At 45.5% G+C, this 20390-nt stretch overlaps 2 protein-coding genes across 2 annotated transcripts in view; one reads left to right on the forward strand and one right to left on the reverse strand.

The window, feature by feature from the left end:
- Positions 1-31: 31 nt before the first annotated feature.
- CEBPG (CCAAT enhancer binding protein gamma) lies at positions 32-5895 on the forward strand. The gene is made up of 2 exons (XM_018086333.2): positions 32-151; positions 3862-5895. The coding sequence occupies exon 2, from the start codon at positions 3972-3974 to the stop codon at positions 4422-4424; it is 453 nt and encodes a 150-aa protein (XP_017941822.1). The 5' UTR covers positions 32-151; positions 3862-3971; the 3' UTR covers positions 4425-5895.
- Positions 5896-9358: 3463 nt separating this feature from the next.
- Positions 9359-20390, reverse strand: part of PEPD (peptidase D) — a 139750-nt gene continuing 128718 nt past the window's right edge. Inside the window, exons 14-15 of the mRNA XM_018086343.2 lie at positions 17882-18073; positions 9359-10027 (exon numbers count right to left, since the gene is read on the reverse strand). Coding sequence (XP_017941832.1) covers positions 9878-10027; positions 17882-18073 — 342 coding nt within the window. The 3' untranslated portion in view covers positions 9359-9877. The remainder of the gene's footprint in view (positions 10028-17881; positions 18074-20390) is intronic.

The following is a 20390-nucleotide window of genomic DNA, read 5'->3' on the forward strand; positions in this document are numbered from 1 at the left end:
GGCTCGGTGACAGCGCCGGGCACGGCCCCCCGGGAGGGGTAAACACCGACAGAGTGCAGAACTTTCTGATTCAAGGAATTGGTTCGTCGTTAGAGATCGCTGTGTCGTTTTAATTCGAATGACAGAGTCTTTCAATCGCTCCTCGGCGGGGGTGGGTTGTGATTCTGGTCACATTGAAATACACGTTTCAGGTGTTCCGAGCACGGTCTGTTAAGGATTTTGGGAGTGCATTTTTCTTGGAACATGTCTATTAAAAATGCAGATTCTGAGGTAAATGCAGGATGTTGTCAACTATAGCAAGAGATGGTGGGTTTGGGCTACCTAGACTCAAAAGTTGTTGCCCAGCCCTCAGTACACGAGGGTGAGCATCATCTCCAGCAAACATGCCTGGGAGAGTGAACCACACAGGAGTGGGCCCTCCCACTGCTCAGCAAATGTGTGCCTGGAGCTTTGTGCCCCTGTCCTCTGTACAGGGTCAGTGGAATTTAGAGTCAGCTCCCACTAGGATATTCCTGCTGAAGAGAAGGGAGGGTACCTATTGCTGTTCAGGTTGGGACCGATTTTGCATTAGACAAGACAGCTCTAAGTGAATCTGTGCAATAAAGTCATCCTGACTAATGATCAGAATCAGCCCAGTCCCATTGCAGAAAAGGAGCAGAGAGAAGCACTTTAGTATTTCTTGCTGCCAAGTGAAAAAAACCAAACTGATTTAATTAACAGAACACTTCTTTTGGTTTTTTTTTTGGCCAAAACAAACATTTGGAAGTTTCATTTATTTTTTGTGTGTGTGAAAGCAAAGATAATAAAGGCCTTCATTTGCTGGGGAGTCTGTGGTCCCTGAGGAGCTCTGTCAGACAGTAAGAAACATCTTTCTGTCTGAGGAGACACCTCTGAGTTACCAGCTATTATGCTGTAGTGGGTGGCCAGCTAGTGTCCTGGGTGGCCAGTTGGTGGCCCAAGGAGAGAACCAGGCAGTTCTAACTGGCCACTGGAAACACTACCATGTGCTGGGTGGAACCAGCCTAGGGCTGTTGCTGAGCTGGAGCTAATGAACAGCTTTATGGGAACAAGATGCTTGGAAACTGGGCTGGCTCTCCAAGGAGCTGCCTCCTGCTGTGCTGGGGCTGTCACCCACTCACCTCCTCCTGCTATACTGGGGCTGTCACCCACTCACAGGACACCAACCTGTGTGGGGAGGAGTGGAGCAGCTGCCTTTGTGTCACACGGGGTCCAAGAAATTAGAGACCTACCTGCCTCCCCACCTTCTTGGCCTCTCCCAATTACCACGTCCTTTACCTCACCCTTCTTGAGAGTCCCCTCTGTACATCTCATACCTGCTGCCTTTAAATCTCACAGTGTTTGCTGAAGGATGCCCCATAGCACCTGTCACTGTCCAGGGTGTCATCCTGACAACTGGCAATAGGCATCCAGCCTCCAAATAATTAGGGGGAAAAACTAGTTTCAAGCCTCAACTATTAGCACTGCTGTGAATCTGTGCTGCAGTACAGTTAGTGCTACCTGCTTTCATTGGAGCAGGACAGGAATCCAGGCGTCATCCCTCCCAGGTGATCATGCCAGAAAATAGCACATCTCACTCAAGAAATAGTTATTTAATACAAAACAGATCAGTTGCAGTGGGAAAGAATTGAGGGAGATCTGTTCTAGCAGGGCTAGAATGCTTGCTTGAGAGGTGTGACACTGATTTATCTTGTGTGCCCTTATCCATGTACTGCCCAGCTAAAACACTCCATTAAAATTTGGTTTAATGGAACAAATAATTTGTCCATTGAATCATAGGGAAATTTGATAGAGATCAGCAGGGGATGTTAAAGCAATATTAAATAGTTTCAATAGCATACAGAGAAGTAGCACATGGAACCTGGTGATGTGAAGAAACTTGTTACATGTCAGGTGGGGTGCCCTTGGGGGCAAGAGTCACCCCTTCCTCCGTAGTATCTCATGAAACACAAAAAGCAGATCATGAAAATGGTGTGGGTTACTTAACTGGACTGTCCAGGTGAACTTAGCAAGCACTGTAATGTGTTGAAACAGAGGGGACAACAGGGCATTCTGTCTGACTTTGAAAAGGTGCCAAAAATCTAGTCAGAGGGAACCTAAGAGAGCTGCATACTATTTGTGGGCTGCAGAAGTTCAGTATTTTAAAATAAAGTGCAGACAGGAGGAGGATACGCTTACAGCTTGACTAAAAACGTCTGTGCAATTACACGTGCACAGCTGCTACAACTGGCCCTGCCAGTCTGGTGTCTGTGCACAGTAACATCTTGTTAGCTGTGCATTCAGTTCAACTGCTGAACCAAAGTGCTTATTCAGTCAGAGTCTGAGACTGAAACGGGGTTTGTAGAAGTTGCTTAAAGAGTTGAAATCGGGACAATACTAAATTCAAAGGTATTGGGTGATATGTATCTAGATTCAGCTATACAGATGTCAGAAAGAGTTGATGGTCTCTTTCTGCCCTGCAATAGGAAAATGAAAAGATTTCTTGACAGGAGGGGCGTGGGTGTACTCATACATCTTCACTTAACAAGTGAGAAGACTTCTGGGTGACAGAGAATGTTAATTTTGAGTAACATTTAAGCCAATCTTACAGGGCTTTTCCATGAATGTTACTGAACCACATTCTGGAGCTGCATCTCATTCTGGCTCCTTCATCATGGAAGAAAATACACAGTTAAAGTACACAGTCGAATTTTAACCTGTTTGTTTAACCTTGTTTGACTGGGCACCGAGTACTTTTCACTGGAGCCATAGGCAGGTGTGTCAGGAGCTTAGGACCATCCTGTCACCCTTCCCTCTTCTCTCCCAGTCCTTGAAGAAGTCATCCTGTGAGATGGGAAGAGAAGGGGACAGGCTGCTAGCCTTGCCAGGGCCATGTCCCTGCAGCAGCTCTGGTGGAGTCCTCCTTGTGCCACCAGTAGGGCCGGGAGCAGGCTGACACAGCAGGGGAAGGACATGAGTCAGGTGAGAGGATGTCTTGCTCATCCAGCCAGTTTGTCTGCTGGAGAGTGGACAATGACCAGTGCACAGGCTACAGCAGGAAACCATATTTGGTGGACGAGTCAGCTATGGCTGCTGTCTTTTCATGGGTGGCAACTGTGCCCTGTCTGTGTGGTGATTCTCACATCGCCATCACCCGGTGTTCCTGTCCCACCTGCTCGATACACAGTTACAGGCTTACCTTTGCTTGGGGTTGACTGTCACCCAGAGCCAGGCTTTGCAACGCACTACCTTTTTCCATAGATTTATTTTTCCACTCAATACTAGTAGACCTTAAACAGTCATCAGTTTGAACATCATCTTCAAAAGCAAGTGCTGTAAGACAGTTCAGGAAAGGTGGACAGGCCGAGCACCCTCGCTCCAGAGACCAAGGAGGACTTTGGGTGGGGATACGTCCAGAGGAACGGTCCGAAGAGGACAAGGATCAAGTACCCCTGTTGGTCAAGAGTCAGGCTGTTAATAGGTTTAAGCCACAGAAGGAAAACTCCAGTCTGAAAACTAAGAAAATTATATAACTGGAGGAAAAGTTAGACAGTGGAACATGTTGCCAAGACAGAGGTTGTGAAACGAGATATTTGAGGCTAGGCTAGACACCCATCCATCAGGGATGGCTTTGGAATAACAGAGAACAATTCAAACAGCTTGACTAGATGACCCAGTAATAGTCTCTTCCAATCCAAATACGTTTGAGAGGCTTCAGAAATGTAGTTGGCAGCTTGTCCACTTCCAGCACTGTTGTGATGTGTCACTGCCAGATACACATCACTGGCTTTAGCATGAGGTACCAATGGTACAAGATAGTAGCTGAAGCCAGCACCTTTAATAGCATTTGTTTTTCCATACTAGGTTCATCTTGCCTTTAATCCATGTGAAGATCTGTTGGAAATACCTTCAAGAAACACGAGAGTTTTCAGTCTCCTAATAAATCCTGTTGTGTCCAAGAACAGCCTGTCCAAATGAGCAAGACATCCCAACAGAACACCACTACAGATGCGAACGGCGTAAGTGTGATTCACACCCCAGCACACACCAGTGGTTTGCAGCAGGTTCCCCAGCTGGTGCCAGTTAGTCCTGGTGGTGGAGGCAAAGCTGTGCCTCCCAGCAAACAGGGAAAGAAAAATTCCTTTGTGGATAGAAACAGTGATGAGTATCGTCAGCGCAGAGAGCGAAACAACATGGCAGTGAAAAAGAGCCGGTTAAAAAGCAAGCAGAAAGCACAAGACACACTGCAGAGGGTCAACCAGCTCAAAGAAGAAAATGAACGTTTAGAGGCAAAAATTAAGCTCCTGACCAAGGAGCTGAGTGTACTGAAAGACTTGTTCCTCGAGCACGCACACAATTTTGCAGACAATGTGCAACCTGTTGGCACTGAAACCACCACAACAAACCCAGAGAGCAGTGGACAGTAGACACGGCAGCCTTGGGAAACTAACTCCTGAGGTGCAGCAACCAAGCAAAAACTGTTCCTTTAACCATTGTTTTGTGGAGATTTTTCTTCTTTTAGATTTAACACTGAAGATTTGTAACAATTAAACCAGAAACTGGTTAGGGTATTTGCTTTAAATATTTTTCTCCTCAAGGATTTACGCAGGTCTGAATTCGTAGCCAACAAGGGGCGTCGTATTAAGGAGACAACATTTTCACAGAAATGTTTGCTTACCATCTTAAGAGTTTGCATAATGGGAGGAATCTAGCAGGATGGCTCACTGTAGTACCAGAAACTCATCATTGGATAAAATGTCCTTTAAATACCTGTTAGAGTATTTAAGCACTTAGTTTTCTCCATGACATACTGCAAAGTGCAAAGACCGTGGAGGGTGTTTGCTTTCCCATGTGGTGGACTACTTTAAATCTGTAGAGCAAGTCCTATAAGGCACCATGTGGGTCCTTCCTGCCCAGTTAGTGGGGAGGGTGCAGTAGTAGTGAGCTGGGATGCTTACTGATGTTTTCTAGAGAAATAACAATATACTATGATGATATGTACAGGTAGTTGGCTTCCAAACGCTCCTGAGTCCGAAGCATCACATGCAAGAGGCAAAGCAGCACACTGACAAAGCCTTTTAGTTAAGCTTGGGTTCACATTGTTCACATAGTGACTGGGGCCTTAGGAGAACAAGAGTTTGTTTTCAGAAAATGTCAAAATGCTACCAAAAAACTGCACCCTGCAAAATTTCATTCTTGCTGGGGTGGAGGTTTCGGGGAGAACAAAATGTGCAGCCTGGCCAAGCAGCATCTGTTCAGCCAGAATGTATGGATCACTGCTTAATCTTACAGAAATTCACCGTGATTTAAACCTAAATGGCCCCAGTATGACTGATTCAGTGGAATTTCTACAGCCATCATACAGTTGTGTGAAGGAATATCTTCAGTCTTGTTTTATTTTCATAAAGGTTTTTCTATAGTAACTTTTTTATTGCTACTGCTAAGTCTTTGCTATGATCCATAATGCAGTGGTATGTGCTATACTGAGGATTTAAACAAAGTAAAGCAGGAACTTTGATGTAACTTTAATTTATTTTCATTTCTAAATATTTCATTGATGGTATGGTTGTTTTACATTTAACCTGTGTGTCTCGTGAGTAGATTACCACACTGTCTTAATTTCCCTCTTGCACTACCTTTTTCCATAGATTATTTTGTAGGATGCTTGTTTGCTTTGTACTTAGGAAAAAACTTGGATGTTATCTCTATGAAGATGCCGTTAGGAAATGAAACCTTGAAAAGTTCTTTTTGAATTTAAACTTTTAATACATGTGGAAAACTTAAGGATTGGTTTGGATTATGATAGTCTTTTTACAAAGATATGTTTTTTTCATTCTAGCTGCAGCTTAAGTTGGTAGGGTTGAAGTACCAGAAGCTAATAAAAACCTTTTGCTTCTAGTGCTGGCCTCATTTTTCCTTTTCCTTTTCTATTTCCCTCAAGTGCAGAGTTGCTCACCTCACACAGAAAATCAGTGCAACAGTCTCTGTTCCTGTCTTGCACTCAGATTCCTGCTCCATGGAAACAATCAGAAACTCATTACAGTTTTGTCTGAATGTCTGATTTAACAAAAAAGAAAAAAAAGAAGAAATTTAAGACTGAAAATGTGCTGCAATTAAAAGGGAGGGGGAGGGACAGAACATCAAAAACTACAAGGAAGATGATGATCTGAAAGCATCTGCTTTGTTAACTGTGCACCTCCTCTGGTAGAAAGGCCAGAGCTGGTCTCCCCGGCTGTCTGCTCTGTGAATTGGGACTGTGTAGCCCTGTTGTCCTGAAGTTGGTTTGCCAGGCCAGTGTGGGGTCCTCCCCTAACAGTCAGAACTCCACATCTCTCAGATTTGATTCAGATTTTGGTGAAGAGGATTTCTTAGATCTCTTTTGAGTTGGAGTAATATTCTTTCTGGACAGGGACTTCTCCACCTGTTACTCCTGAGAGCTCTGATTCCACTTCCTTCTTGTTTAAAACCAAACCACAGAGTTATGAAAAGTCATTTGTTTGCAAAATGACATTTCTGGCTCAGTAGCCTCTGCTCTAGCTTTGTTTGCTGATGTCATGGTTTAAACCCAGCTGGAAATTAAGCCCCACACTCCCCTCCCCAGGTGAGAGACAAAAGGCTCTCCCAGGTTGGGATAACAATTTACTGGAAACAGCAATGAGATAAGAAAAGGAGCAGTACCAGCAACACCAGCCAGGACAGCAGTGTAAAACAGAGGTGGTACCAGCCAGAGGCTCACGGTGTCCAACCCAACACCAGTTTATGACTGAGCCAAAACAGCTCCGAGGAGCAAACGCACTTTGCCCCAAGGTGCAGTGACAGCAAAGGGCCTCAGTCTCACCCCTCTGCTGCAAGGCACAGAACACCCACACCCAGGGGACTTGCACAGTTCTCTCTTCCTAAAGAAATAAATACATCTACATAAGAAAATTTCAGCGTGGACCTATAAAAGTTAAGGTTTTCCTCTTGACACATTGTTTTTAACTACAGTCTGTGACAGAATACAGTGCCTGTCACTACAAGAACGGGTGTTACAGCACCAAGAAACCTTATTTCCATTTTCTCACTGTGCCACCATGGGAAGGGGTCTGCTCTAGCCCCCACGAGCACTGGGAGCTCTACCCCTTTAACTACACCCTGTAGCTGCAGCAGTGTAACTCGTGGCAGGTAAGTCCAGATGTGCCCAACCCCACTGAGCTGAAGCAATCAGCTGAACTGATTTACATGTATCAGTTCAGAAGTGCTGAGACCTTTATAACAAACTTGCTCAGCATAACACCCTTTCTGTTATTTTGGTGCCACTCTACTCAAGTCTGGTTTGCACCAAGGGAGAAGGCATCTGGGAAAACATGATAGTGACAGCATAAAATATCATAACACTGCAAAAAAAATGTTGCCATAACTGGTATTTTCACCCCACTAATACATTTCAAATGTTATTAAATATCACTTTGCCTTTTTTGGTAACGGTTTATTCCCCCCCCTTTTTAGAAAAAACGTCTAATTCACTTTTTGCTGAAGTGGATAAAAATTACCATAATTACAGAAAGACTTCTGGAAGGAAGGATGAAATTTATATCCACCAAGTTCGTGGGCCTGATTATGAAGGAAAATGGGAGAGGGTGCACCATCCCAGAGCGAAACTCATGCCCATCTGTGGCAGGCAGAACTCAGGAGCTGGTTACTGAGGCAGTGCTGCCCCCGGCCCGGGGCTGTGTGCTGGAACATGTGGAGGCAGAACCGGTTGTGGCTCCTGCAGCTCCCCGGGTTGTTCGACCTGTTCTGCAGCAGCAGAGCCCGCGTTGGCCAAGATTAATCACAGGCAGGGAAAGGCCTGTTAACTAGACTGGGGTTATGGCTCAGTTGAAACAATTCCAAAGCTCCCTTTTTTTGAAAATCTGTGAAGTGTTACTATAAAATAGTAACTGCTCTTGAAGCCAAGCAGGAGCAGGTTTCGGAATGCCCAAAGCAGTGAGCCATCCCTGGGTGTGTTCAGAGCATGGCTGTGGAGGGAAGAAGGCCGAGCCCCTGAGCACTGTCTTGCACTGAAGAAAACTGAGTTTTAGGGCAATGCCAGAGCAATGCCAGTGCAGTCTCTGTGGTCTCGTACCTGCAAGGCTACCAAAGCAAAGCCTGATGTCCTCTGTGCAGGTGCTACATTTCAATTCAAGAGTTTCTGCACTTACCTCCTACAAATCAATGCCAAGAAACCTCTAAAAAAAATGTAAATAGGCTTATTTGTTAGCTGAGTGACACTAAACATAAGGGGTGAAGTCCTCTGGCTTATTTCACAATATGTTTCTTTGGTCTCCAACACACAGTTTCCTATTCAGCAATGGGTCACCAAGGTGTTACAAATAAAGAGCAGGTTCTTGTCACACAGATCAACCCAATTAGCAAAAAGAGCTCTCTATAGAACAACACATTTGACAATTTTAAAGCAAATTATTTCAGACCTAAATTCAGTCTGGGGTGGGGGGAGCCACAAAGGCAGCAACACAGTAGTTTCTGACACCATCCCAGCTTTGTGCACCCCATGTGAGACAGGCACTTGCAGGCACCCAGAAGCTCAGGGTTGGCCCCATCACCCATGTGCCAGCTCCCTGGAGTGAGCAGCAGAACTGAGATGTCTCACCCAGATGCTGAGATGATCAAGGGAGCTGATCCCTTCAGTGGGAAAATCCTCGTCGGGCAAGCAGTAACACCCAGAAAGGCCCTGACACTGCTGTGGCTTCAGTTCCCTCCTGACATGACAGAGGGATGTTCTGAAGTGGCTTTGCAGTCAAACTGTGCCTTGAAGACTGAGCAGGAGTTTCTCAAAAAGTAAGATTAGTTTTATGTAGTTACAGCAACTACATTTTATGATGCAAGAAATGTATTTGTTCTCCTGCAGGTTGATGAGTACCTACAATAAAGAAAGGCTTCTCTGCGTAATTTAAAGTAATTTAAATCTTGCATGAATGGAAAATAATTTTGATCACTATTAATATGTTTGTAATGTATCCAAATAAAATTTATATTATTTAATTCTGAACCAGCTAACACTGAACAGTTAAAAATAACTCTATCATGCTGCACAGCATATGCTGCTGAATGACCCTGAGCCCTGCAGCAAAGATATTCCCTTCTTGCAATTTCTAAGGGTCATGAACACCACAGCAATCTATGTTTTCAAGAAACAAATGAATGGACAAATCTAATAAGCATAGGGCTGTGTGTGAAGGATCAGTACACCCACTACCCAGAGCAGAAAACTCTGGCTAGTGAAGGGTCAAAGTTTGCAGAGCACAAATTGGTAGTAGGGTCAGATAAAGAAGCAGGAACTGGAGCAGAAGAGCATAATCATCACAAAGTTGTCAACATAAATGATGCCAAAGTGAATTTTAATAAAAGTTTGATTCTGTTTACTCCATGGATACTGAAATAAGATCTGTAAGAAAAACAGTGCCATTATGTCCACTGAGAACAACTGATTTTTTCTTCTGTTTTTCACAGTGCTTGTGATGAAATTTAAAGAAGTGTTACAATTGCTGACAGCTTTCAGATAATCCATTTGGTATTTCAGAGTCCCAATCATCAAAATTCAGATTTAATTGGAAGAAACATCTGAGCTGAGATCTGACAGAAGTATAAGTCCCAATGCAGTAGGGTTATTTAGGTGGCACTTGGTCATGTAAACTGCTGATTGCAAGCAGCAGCAGTGGAGTTACCTGGTATCAAGTGCTGAAGCCTTCTACCTTCGTTTTTAGTGAACGAATTATTCCAGGTAATTGCCTGCCTGCCTCTCTTGCTGTTAAGAATTGGATTCACTTTATTTTGTATGCTGCAGCATTGAATCAGAATGATGACTGATTATTTGAGGCAGCAAGTGTCATCCTGGAGCTTACTGCTTTTGGCTGGAGAGGCAGTCAAACGACTTGGCACTGCCTTGCCCTTCTGCCATGAAAGCCTCTATCTCCTCCACAGTGCGTGGGACACACGTGAGCAGCTCCACTCCCGTGGCTGTCACCGCGATGTCGTCCTCGATCCGGACCTGCCACAGAGAACACACGGTTACCAGGGCACTCCAGCTGGGAGGAGGGCACAGCAGGCAGCAGGAGCACAAGGGGTGCCCAGGCTGAGCAATGCACTGCAGGCACTGCCACTGCCTGGCACCACCAGCACCGTGGCACAGAGCTCTGCAGGCTCCAGCCCCGGGCCCTGCCACCCTCCTGGGGCCACCCGGGCTCGGTGGTGACCCCTCAGGTGTCCCAGGTGGTGCCTCTGCTGCATTGGGCACAGCAGGGACAGGCAGAGAGATGCTGCAACGTGGGGCCAATAAATCTCAACCCCCTGACATCAGGAGCAGTAAAAGGAACATTCTCCCCTGCATTTGCCTCCAGCCTTGCTAAGGACAGTGCCTCCTGATGCCCACAGTGCCTGTTCTCAAAGCTGTCCTGTTCTGCACTGCAGGGAGCTTCTCTTTGCACTTAAACATTTCTCTAAACACAATAAACTTTCAAAGGAGGAACTGCAACATGAAATAGCTTGTAGCTGATATTCCAAACATTGAATTTTGAGCCAATGAGAAAGTCCTAAGCAGGTCAGACATTCCTTTTAAAATACAACTACTGCATTTCAAATCATGGAAGGAAAAAGCAGATCTTCTCTGTTTCCCAGCTCTGGTTCTTGTTCTGAAAAGCGTGCTCCATTTCTGTTTGACTCTAATCTCTTCTTACCAGTAAATGTGCCTACACAGTCATTCCCGTTATCTTATCAGAAAAATGTTGCTAAGTCTCTAAGCTGCAATAAAAGCAATTTTAGTAAGGTGTAAATCCAAGAGAACACAAACCCTGGGTACTCCCACCTTACAGTTGCTTTAATTGTTTCTGACCTCTTGACATTTTCAACTAAAAATAAAGCTGGTTAACATTTGTACTTCTGGATTGCAAAACAATCCATTTGTTCAAACAAAGTGAGTCATCCAGTCCTTATTAAACTGTTTAATGATGTCTTTGCCAGATTATTTCTTTTCCTTGGTATCAAGTTAAGTGTATTATAAAGCAGAATTAAATAAACGAACTCCATTGAGTTCACACATTTGCTTTGGACAGCTGTAAATTTGAAAGCTGTGGGGCTTTGTGGGCTCAGTGTGCCTGAAAGGCTGGTGCCTTGCTGCAGGGGAGGAAACCAGCAGAGGGGAGGCCAGACAAGGCCAGAGCTGACTCTGCCTACACAGAGAGCCTTTTCCTGAGCACCACCAGCTTCACAAACCTTCCCCTGCTTTAGCTGAAATTTCCCAGTGTGTCTGCTACAGAGACATATCACTCACAATTCATCTGCTTAACCGGTAAAATTAGCAAAAAAAAGTGAAAAAAACCAGTTTGTGCTTTTCAGTTCAACATTTCATGGCTTCACTGACACCTTGGCATTCTTTGGACTAACTTAAAAGCAGAGCAAATGAAAGCCTGATGATGATGGGGAAGAACAAGTGGGACAAGGTCTTTGTCCATGCTGTACTTTATCTAGGCCACAAGAGAAAAATCAGGATGGACAAGGAGCTGGAAAATAGAGTGATGAATGACACCAGGGAAAGGAAGGCACGGTGAGGATTGACAAATAATGGACAATTATTCCACTGGGGCTGGAATGATGGGGAGAGATAGGCTGGTTAAGGAGTCCAGGAAGGGAGATCCTGGTGGAGATGAGAAGTGAGACATCCTAAATGAGGAGAGCACACGGGGGGCTGGAGCTGCCAAAGGTGGGGAACTGAGAGTGACCAAATGGGGGAGGGTGAGTGCCACCCACAGGGACTCACTGCACAGGAGAAACATTGTCAGGAGACCATGTAACCCATCCACAGCTGCAAACTGCTGTGAAAAGGAGAGTCAGCACTGTCACACCAGCCTGCTCACCATCAGCAACTCCAGATGGTCTTTGGGATGTAGATGGAGGCACACAGAGCCCCTGGTCCCATGGGGCCTTACTCATCACACCAGCTCTTTCTCCAGGATCTAACCCTTCCTCTACTGGATGAATCTCACCTGAAATGGGTGCTTGCCACAACAGAGAAGACAGACTTCCCACTCTTAGTGCACAGTTTTTCCTTTGCCTAAAAGCAGCATGAGTGCAGAGGAACATAGGCTGTCAAGAAGGAAATGGTTTAGTTTTCTCTTTTCCCTCACACCCTCCATGCTTCATCCTGAGCTTAAACTCAGCAGGAACAAGAAGTGGCTTCAGAGGACCTGCAAAACCTTCCCTACAGGAGAGTCCATCATTTGGTCTTGCCTTCTGTCCAAATGGGCAAAAGATGCTGGATCTGCCTGGCAAGGCTCGCCGGCCTGGGACTGCCTTTCCCAGTGGGGACAGTGGTTATGAAACTTGCTCTCAGAGCTGTCCCTTTCTGCAGGCTCTTTGTTCATCAGTGCTGCTTGTTTCAGGGCTACAGAGTGGTTTGGAATCAGGCACAGCTTAAAGGAAAGCAAACTGAAGTGTGATGTTTGCTGCACCTCCAGCTTTCAGGGTGCCCTGCAAACACCCCAGTGGAGGCTTTGCTGTTTTGGTGTTAAATAGTACACTTCAAAAAAAGCACTCCTGCAAAGCTGCAGTGGCCAGGAACGCTAGGACTGTCCCTAAAATGCCTTTTTTTTATCAAGGGTAGTGGCATGATCTGTCTAGATAGACCCAATTGCACAACCAGCAACAGGCCATCATGTGGCTTGACTCAATGGTCCCAACTGTGTCCCAAAGCAGGGCTGTGTGGGCACAGCCAAGGACAGCACAGGAGTTAAATGGCTGCTGTTAGCTCTGAACACAGCCTCGCACTTTGTCCTGACTTACTAATACAGTCATGCTCCCCAGAGCCTCCTGGGTTACCTTCCAAGGGAAGGGGGGTTGTAGCACTTATTAATTTCTTTTGGATGACGATATATATAAAAGGCTTTTGAGAATCAAGAAACAATTTTGGCCAATTAAATAGTCCAGATTAGCATGATGACAGATCCCAGATGTCAAAAAAGGCAACTGGTGAAATGTCTCCTTTTTTTTAAAATCTATTGAGCATTTGTTTGGTTATGGGTGTAGAAAGCAGCAATACTACCACTGCAAGAGCTTAGGATGGGACACTGGCCTGGGAAGCGATGCCAAGACGTGGCCACACATGGCACCACACAGAGGGAACTAACACACGTGCTCCATGTGTCTGTTCCTACAGCGGGTGTCCTACAGAGCCACGCGAATGTAGCCGGGGCACTTTGACTCGCCCATCGACTTGACAATAATTTTTAACAGAGCAAACTTAACAGAGTTTGACTTCTGTACCTCAGAGGGACGGGCTGGGAAACAGAGCTGCCCTCACATCAAGCCCAGGGACGGGCAGTCACACACGTGGGGACCCCAAGATGTTTTCTATAGAGGCCAACAGGCTCCGTGTTGCACAATGACTCTTTCTCACCCCATGCTGCTCGTCTTCCTGCCACAAGCAAATCTTATTCACAAGCAAGTCCTCACATCAGGAGAACTTTTATTTTTAGATGCCCACATAGGAACATTTTATAGGAGTGGGTCAATGTTAGTAGGGCGAGGCCACATATTTTATTAGATTGACTGATACAGTTGGGAAAAAAAAAGCTTCAGGTGCCCATCCCTTCATCCTGGTTCAAAAAGTTGATTGCTTGTCAACTACAGGTTAGAAAGAACTGCTCTTACTTTAAATTAATTATATTAATTAGACAACTTCAGAGAAAAAGGTTAAAGAAGGTTTGTAAGCAACTAGTTGCAGTTTTTGGGTTGCCATATATCTACATTGTGACAACTGCTTTCCTAGGAAAACTTTAGAAGAAATGCTGTGTAGCATTATTACTGCTACATAATATGTAATGTTAAAAAGCAGATGAGCATAATGTTCTGGCCTAGTGAACTATTTCATTTCACTTCACAATACATATTCACCATAAACCCAGAAACTTAACCTTCTGAAAAAACTTAACCCAGAGTTTAACCTTCTGAAAAATAAAAATCAGGACAGAGACAACTACATGGTTCCCTGAACTAAAGGTAGAAGCAGCTAAATATCCTGCTTTTTATCTGGTTTAACATTTGTTCTGAGTAAGGGAAGTACTATTGTTTTGAAAAATATTGTAATATTAGCCGATCTTCAAGTTCCTGGGCTTTGTAAATCTGTTTAATTTTTAAATGAGAAAAAGCTGCAACAAAGAAACTAATATATTTATCTGTCTTTCAGCATTTTCCCTAAGTTGCATAGAGTTTTCACATATTAAGTCTAGTGCTAGTTCTACAAATCCTAGGGAAAAATAAAGCCTGAACAGAGCCTGAATGTGTAAGGCCAAAAAAAGGCTGAATGGTTTTACTGTGTCTTTGAGAAAACATCATATGAACTGCATGAATTAGTAATCAGCTTATGGAGAATGGAAATGTCAAACCCTAAAGGGCAGCATTTGCAGTCGGCATTTCCCCTTCCCTGAGGATGCAGCTGCTTTTCCTGAGCAGTACAATCTGGGTTTGCACATCCCTGTGTCTGCACATCCCTGTGTCTGCACATCCCTGGGTTTGCACATCCCTGGGTTTGCACATCCCTGTGTCTGCACATCCCTGTGTCTGCACATCCCTGTGTCTGCACATCCCTGGCTTTGCACATCCCTGGCTTTGCACATCCCTGGCTTTGCACATCCCTGTGTTTGCACATCCCGGTGTCTGCACATCCCTGTGTCTGCACATCCCTGGGTTTGCACATCCCTGGCTTTGCACATCCCTGTGTCTGCACATCCCTGGTTTTGCACATCCCTGGCTTTGCACATCCCTGTGTCTGCACATCCCTGTGTCTGCACATCCCTGGCTTTGCACATCCCTGTGTCTGCACATCCCTGGTTTTGCACATCCCTGGCTTTGCACATCCCTGTGTCTGCACATCCCTGCTCACTGGGGAGGGTGCAGGCAGGGCCCAGGCAGACAGAGGTGTCCTGGGACAGGCCCTTCCCCACAGGATGTATCACCTCAGCAAACTGGGCCTCAGATTTGCAGATGGAGAACTGGAGTACATGTGACTGAAACGTCCCAAAACTGGCTACTTGTGAAGGACTGAACTCAAATAAAGAGTCTGGGGCTTCACACAGGGCACCATCCCCAGCACAACTGCTCGCCTGCCTCCAGAGGGATCTGTATTTGACCCAGAGCAGCTTGTTTGGTAAAAGCCCAGATCACGAGGTCCCTGAGCAGCAGTGACAGCCACAAAGGCTGTGTCTGTGCTCGAGGGATGAGCAGGGGGGACCTGTCCCATGTGTGCAGAGCTGGAGCAGTGGAGAGCAGCAGAGGGAACCTCGCCCTCTCGCTCTTCCCTGCTCCTGCAGCTTTTATAATCTCTTCATGGCTGACACCAAGCAGCACGAATTACAATAAATGGCTACAGGCTTGTCCTTTTTGGCACGGCACAAGAGCTTTGCTTCTCAGTGCAGAGACTTGTCACACTCAAGAAAATTATCCAAAGCCCAAAAAAGACATGAATTCGAGGTGAATTCATTAAAATCCGCAAATGCCCTGTGTGGACAGTCTTACTCAGAATTACAGTGGTGTTACTTTGGTGAATGTAAGTTCATTTTTGAAGTGAATTAAACTAAACCAAATTAAGAACATTTTAATTAGTGCTGAGCTCTGCAGAGGGAAATTGACTACTTATTTCCTTCTGTAGAATGTATGTTTTTAAAAATTGAAGGAAGATTTGACTGGCTGTAGTGAGCTCTTTAGCTAGAACTGACACCACTACTAACCCCTGTACTATTAATATTTGTCAGTAAAAACACTGTGCTTCACAAAATCTCTTTTAATCCCATAGAAAGCAAGCTTTCTGGCATGTTTTTGAGAGAGATATTCATTCCCTCTGGATAACTTAGAATGGAACAGCATGTAGATAACTAAGCATGCTACACAGCACAAATTGCATCTTCTATTTATGCAGAATCAAGTCAGAATTGTAAAGATGGACAAATTTATTTCGATTGTACTATAATTCAGCTTTTTTGTAGAATTCAGAAATATTCAGATGTATTACAGTCTCAGATTTTATTTTCATTCTTCTCCTGGACAAAATCAAGGGACAACATCTGGCTCAGGGAACGTGTGTATTATTATTTTTTTCTCTCTAAGTAAAATGTATTGTTCACAGGGGGATTGGAGATTTAGATTTTTGCTCAATCGTTTTTGGGCAGCTCCCCCTTTCAGCAAAGTCTGTTGGCTAGCACTCCTTACAAGTCATCATTACAGGAAGCTAAGCAAAAAACAGGGGAGAAAGTTAGACTTTGCTTGAAATCTCTGGAACAAAAGTGCCTGATCCAGCAGTTTATCACCAAAGTAGAGACCCTGTGCTGTTACTCCTGTTCAGTGCAACCACAGGCAGCAGGTGAGGCACAGGCACACCTCAAGCTGCAGAGCTGCAGTGGGCATTCCCAGCAGGTCGAGGAAAAACATGGGCTTTGCTGAGCAGTTCCACAGAAAACTCACCAGAAATCAATTCAACTGCCAAAAAATCCCCACAGAGTGTTTACAAGGAAAGCAAAGACAGTTAAACCTGTTTGCAACCTACACAAGCACAGGACAGTGTTCCTTTCAAACACACTTGGGCGTGCGGTGCCATACAGAATGTGCTCACAGCCAGGAAATGCAGAGTCAGCTGCCTCTCCTTCACCAGCATCTCAGCTGGCTGGCTGGAAAGTCGTGGTAAAGAAACAACAGAGAGACAGATAACGTCCCAGAGCTCAGCAGTGAGGGAAGCATCAGCAAGGGTGAGGTGCCTCTCGCGGGGGCTGCCCAGGCTGGCTCACACCGCTGGGGAGGGCACACACACAGCTCTGCTCTCGGGGCTGGTGGCTCAAAGGCAGCTCAGACCAAAGTGCTGCAGCAATTACCCTCTCATGGCTGGGGTGCAGTGATAAATTAGTCAATGGCAGCAGCAGACAATTCCTAATGAGTGACTTTTCATACCAGAAAATCACCGCTGCTGCCAGTGATTGTTAGCTGTGTTGAGACTTAGCAAAAGAGCCACGAGGAGGACAGGCCATGGCAGCTGCCTGCTCTATCTCCTCTGTGCAGGAACACAGAAGCCCAGAGAACAATGTGGCACCATTCAAAGGCTTGCCCTGCTGAAATAAAAACCCACTGGAAGCCACTGCGACTTCTGAGCGCTCTGTGAGGGCGGTGGCTTTGAATGGGAAATGTGCCCTGGAGAGCAAGGACAAACAAGGCCTCTCTACTTGCCCAGCAGCTGGGAGTGGTCACCCAGATCACCTCCATCTCCTGAGCTGGCCGATCCTTCTGTGCACACGCTGCTGCCTGAGCTGTCACCCCGAGCACGGATGCTTGGGAAGACCATCAGCCGTTCTTTTGAAAAATGGAGAAGGCTTTACAGGCACAAGTTTCATGCCTTTCTGACAATAATCCAGTCAGAGCACTTATTGCTGATTTTATCTACTGCCTCCCCAGCTTGAACAGCATCAGGCTCTTCTGCCTCGGAAGGAAGCACCGGACTGTTGCCATCAAGGAAGCCAACTCTGACTACAGATCTCAGTCTCATATTTCATAAAATACACATTTCACACATCAGACAAAACACCCACCTGGCAAGTCACTGTATGGTGCTGACAGAGAGTATTTCAGTCAGTGGGACAATATGGATCTGTTGTTAATCAAACGTCACTAGTACAAAATCCCATTTAAAAATTAGTCTAAAAAAACCCAGTTTGTCTGCAGAGTCAAATGGTCCAAATGACTCAAGGTGCTGCTTCGGGAACAGCCCTGTGTGCAAGACATTACAGCTTCCAAAAGACTTCTCCTCGAGGACATGGTGAGGGCAGACAAGGAGAAAGCCACTGGATGAAACCGCCCGGTTGGGGTTACTCACCCCGCCGAAGCCCCGGAAGCGCCGCAGGACGTCGCTGTTGATGAAGCAGGACTGGGCAGGGTCACGCAGGGCCTGGTCCAGGAGGTGGTCGATGAAGTAGATGCCCGGCTCGATGGTGAGCACCATGCCCTGCTCCAGGCTCCGCGCCGTGCGCAGGCTCCGCAGCCCCGGCTGGTCGATGCGCTCCACGCCCTGCAGAGAGACACGGGGCTGACACTCTGCCAAGTGTGGAGCCCTCCCGTGCTGACCACTCCACAGGACACAAAATACAAGAAATAATCACAAAGGACTGACACTGAGCTCTGCAATTACCTCCCTCCCATTAGTCCTCATTTAGCTTTCACACAGAGCTTTCAACTCAACACCCAAACTGCTTTTTGCACCACAGAAATCCTGGTTTTTGACATGGAACTGTTACTCTCTACCTTGGGAGAAATACTGCACTACGAAGAAAAAATAATTACTTGCACTACTCCTTTCTCTACCCTCCCTTGCAGAGTATGGTATTTTAAGTGACATGCAGATCTTGAAATGCCCCTGCCACGTCATGGCTGAAATAGCTGAACTATGCAGCAGAGAAGAATTTCTCCAAGGATATGCAAATACTTATTCTCACCAAATGTTATTAAAATTACACATTTATGATCTTGATTCAGGAGCAATGAGTCTACACATGACCTCATAAAAGCAGCCCATTTAAAGCTAAACTTTTGTCAGATTCAGACTTTCAGGCAACATGGTGCTGATTGGTATTATTAAAAGCTAAGTCAAAACAAGCCCTGACTAGCAAAACATTCTCTTCTTCCCAAAAGCTGGTAAAGTAAAATGATATATGAGGATGTGCTTAGTCAAGGAATTAGAAACACTGCAAAGACTAGTTAAGGATATTAATTTTCTTCCCTCAAATGTGCCAGGTATTGCAACATCAGAATAAATATATCTCAGTCCCATTAGCTTTTTGAAAATTCTTTGCAACTGTAGCAAAATTTCACCAACAAAATACCAAGATGACCCGTAAACAGCTCACGGCCCACCAGCTTGCAAACAGGCACACACACTGCTCATGAAACCCTTCCTGCTCTGGCCAGTGAGTCAGAGGGACCACGGTGTTTTTTATCTGCTCTCCATGTGGCCTTCCCACGTCTTGCTTCTGGCCCAAGCCACTTAATTTTCCTTGTGGGCAGAAGGGGCGACTGCTGTCAGCATCCCCAGGAGCATGACTGGTATCACGAGGATGGAACATCCCCTTTCTCCCAGACAAAGTGCCCTGCCCAGCGCTACCCTCGGTGCCGGGGCCACGCCGGCGCAGACAGAGGGAGGCCAGAGCATACCCTGCAGATTACCCATGCTTTCATCTCACTGAACCATTCCCTCTTCAGAGTGCATACAGCCCTGCAGCACTGTTTGCTCTTCAGTTACACTTTCAGTTCAGAGAAAGCCCATTTTACAGAAATACTGCTTGCAACAGCCTGTCAGCAGTGTTGGCTTTATTCTTGCTGGTCACCCAAGCAATGCTGGGGTGCTTTTCTTCCCTTTGCAGAGCTTATTCTGTTCCAATGCACAGCATCTTACAGTAGCCAAGACTTTCAGAGCTAACCAGCCTGGACATTTGGAGACAGGTTTGCCCATTTTCACCATGTATTCAATATGTTTTATGTCATATGTTTGATTTGGACTTCGCAGAGCACTACTTTACACTAAAATAAGAAAATATGATTTTGTTTTACTGAGCCTAGGAAACCAGAATATTCTGATATTAAGCAAGGCATTTTGCATTTATATGCTTATCAAAACCCACAGAAAATCAATATATTTCTAAACTTGAAACAATAACTGCACTGAAATGGAGCCATTTTTCTCTCTGCTGCTGCCCCGTGGGGTTTGGCATTTCACACATTCATTGTAATGCGTAAAGGAAATGAGGGCATCCAATCTGGTGGATTAATCTCTCCATGAGCTGTAAACAATTAGATTAGTGTCTGGACCTTTTGGTGTCTTGCCAACTATCTATCGGCTGCTTTACAACAAACAACCCATATTTGGCTTTTAAGTCCACTTCTCCTCAATTCTACTTGTAAATGCCTTTTCCGAGGCAGTCAATCCAAGACAGATGCTAGAAAGATGAATGCATAGCGAGGAAAACAATGGCAAACATCCTCTGAAGGCAGCCCTGGCACAGCCTCCACATTTTTTTGTCTTTTCTTAAAAGAAATGATGCTTAACACCAGGTGTGACAACCAAGCCTCAGTGCCCACTTCAGCCATTAAAGCACCACACAGGCATTTTGTCCAGACTGCTCCCAGTCTGATCCTGCTGGTAGTACACCCTCCAAGAAGCCAACAGCACATCTACAACTCAGGAGCAAGCCCCAGACTCACATTTGGAAATGTCCCTCAGCACTGCAGGCTCCCCAGGCTGTAGCAACACAGGGAGGGTCCCCAAGGCACCTGAACACTGCTGCTCACCCAAGAGTAAAATTTTAACTTCTCTGGAAGGAATTCATGAACTC

The sequence above is a fragment of the Manacus vitellinus genome, unplaced genomic scaffold (assembly GCF_001715985.3).
Source record: "Manacus vitellinus isolate BGI_N305 unplaced genomic scaffold, ASM171598v3 scaffold_10_pilon, whole genome shotgun sequence".
NCBI classification, from domain to species: domain Eukaryota; kingdom Metazoa; phylum Chordata; class Aves; order Passeriformes; family Pipridae; genus Manacus; species Manacus vitellinus.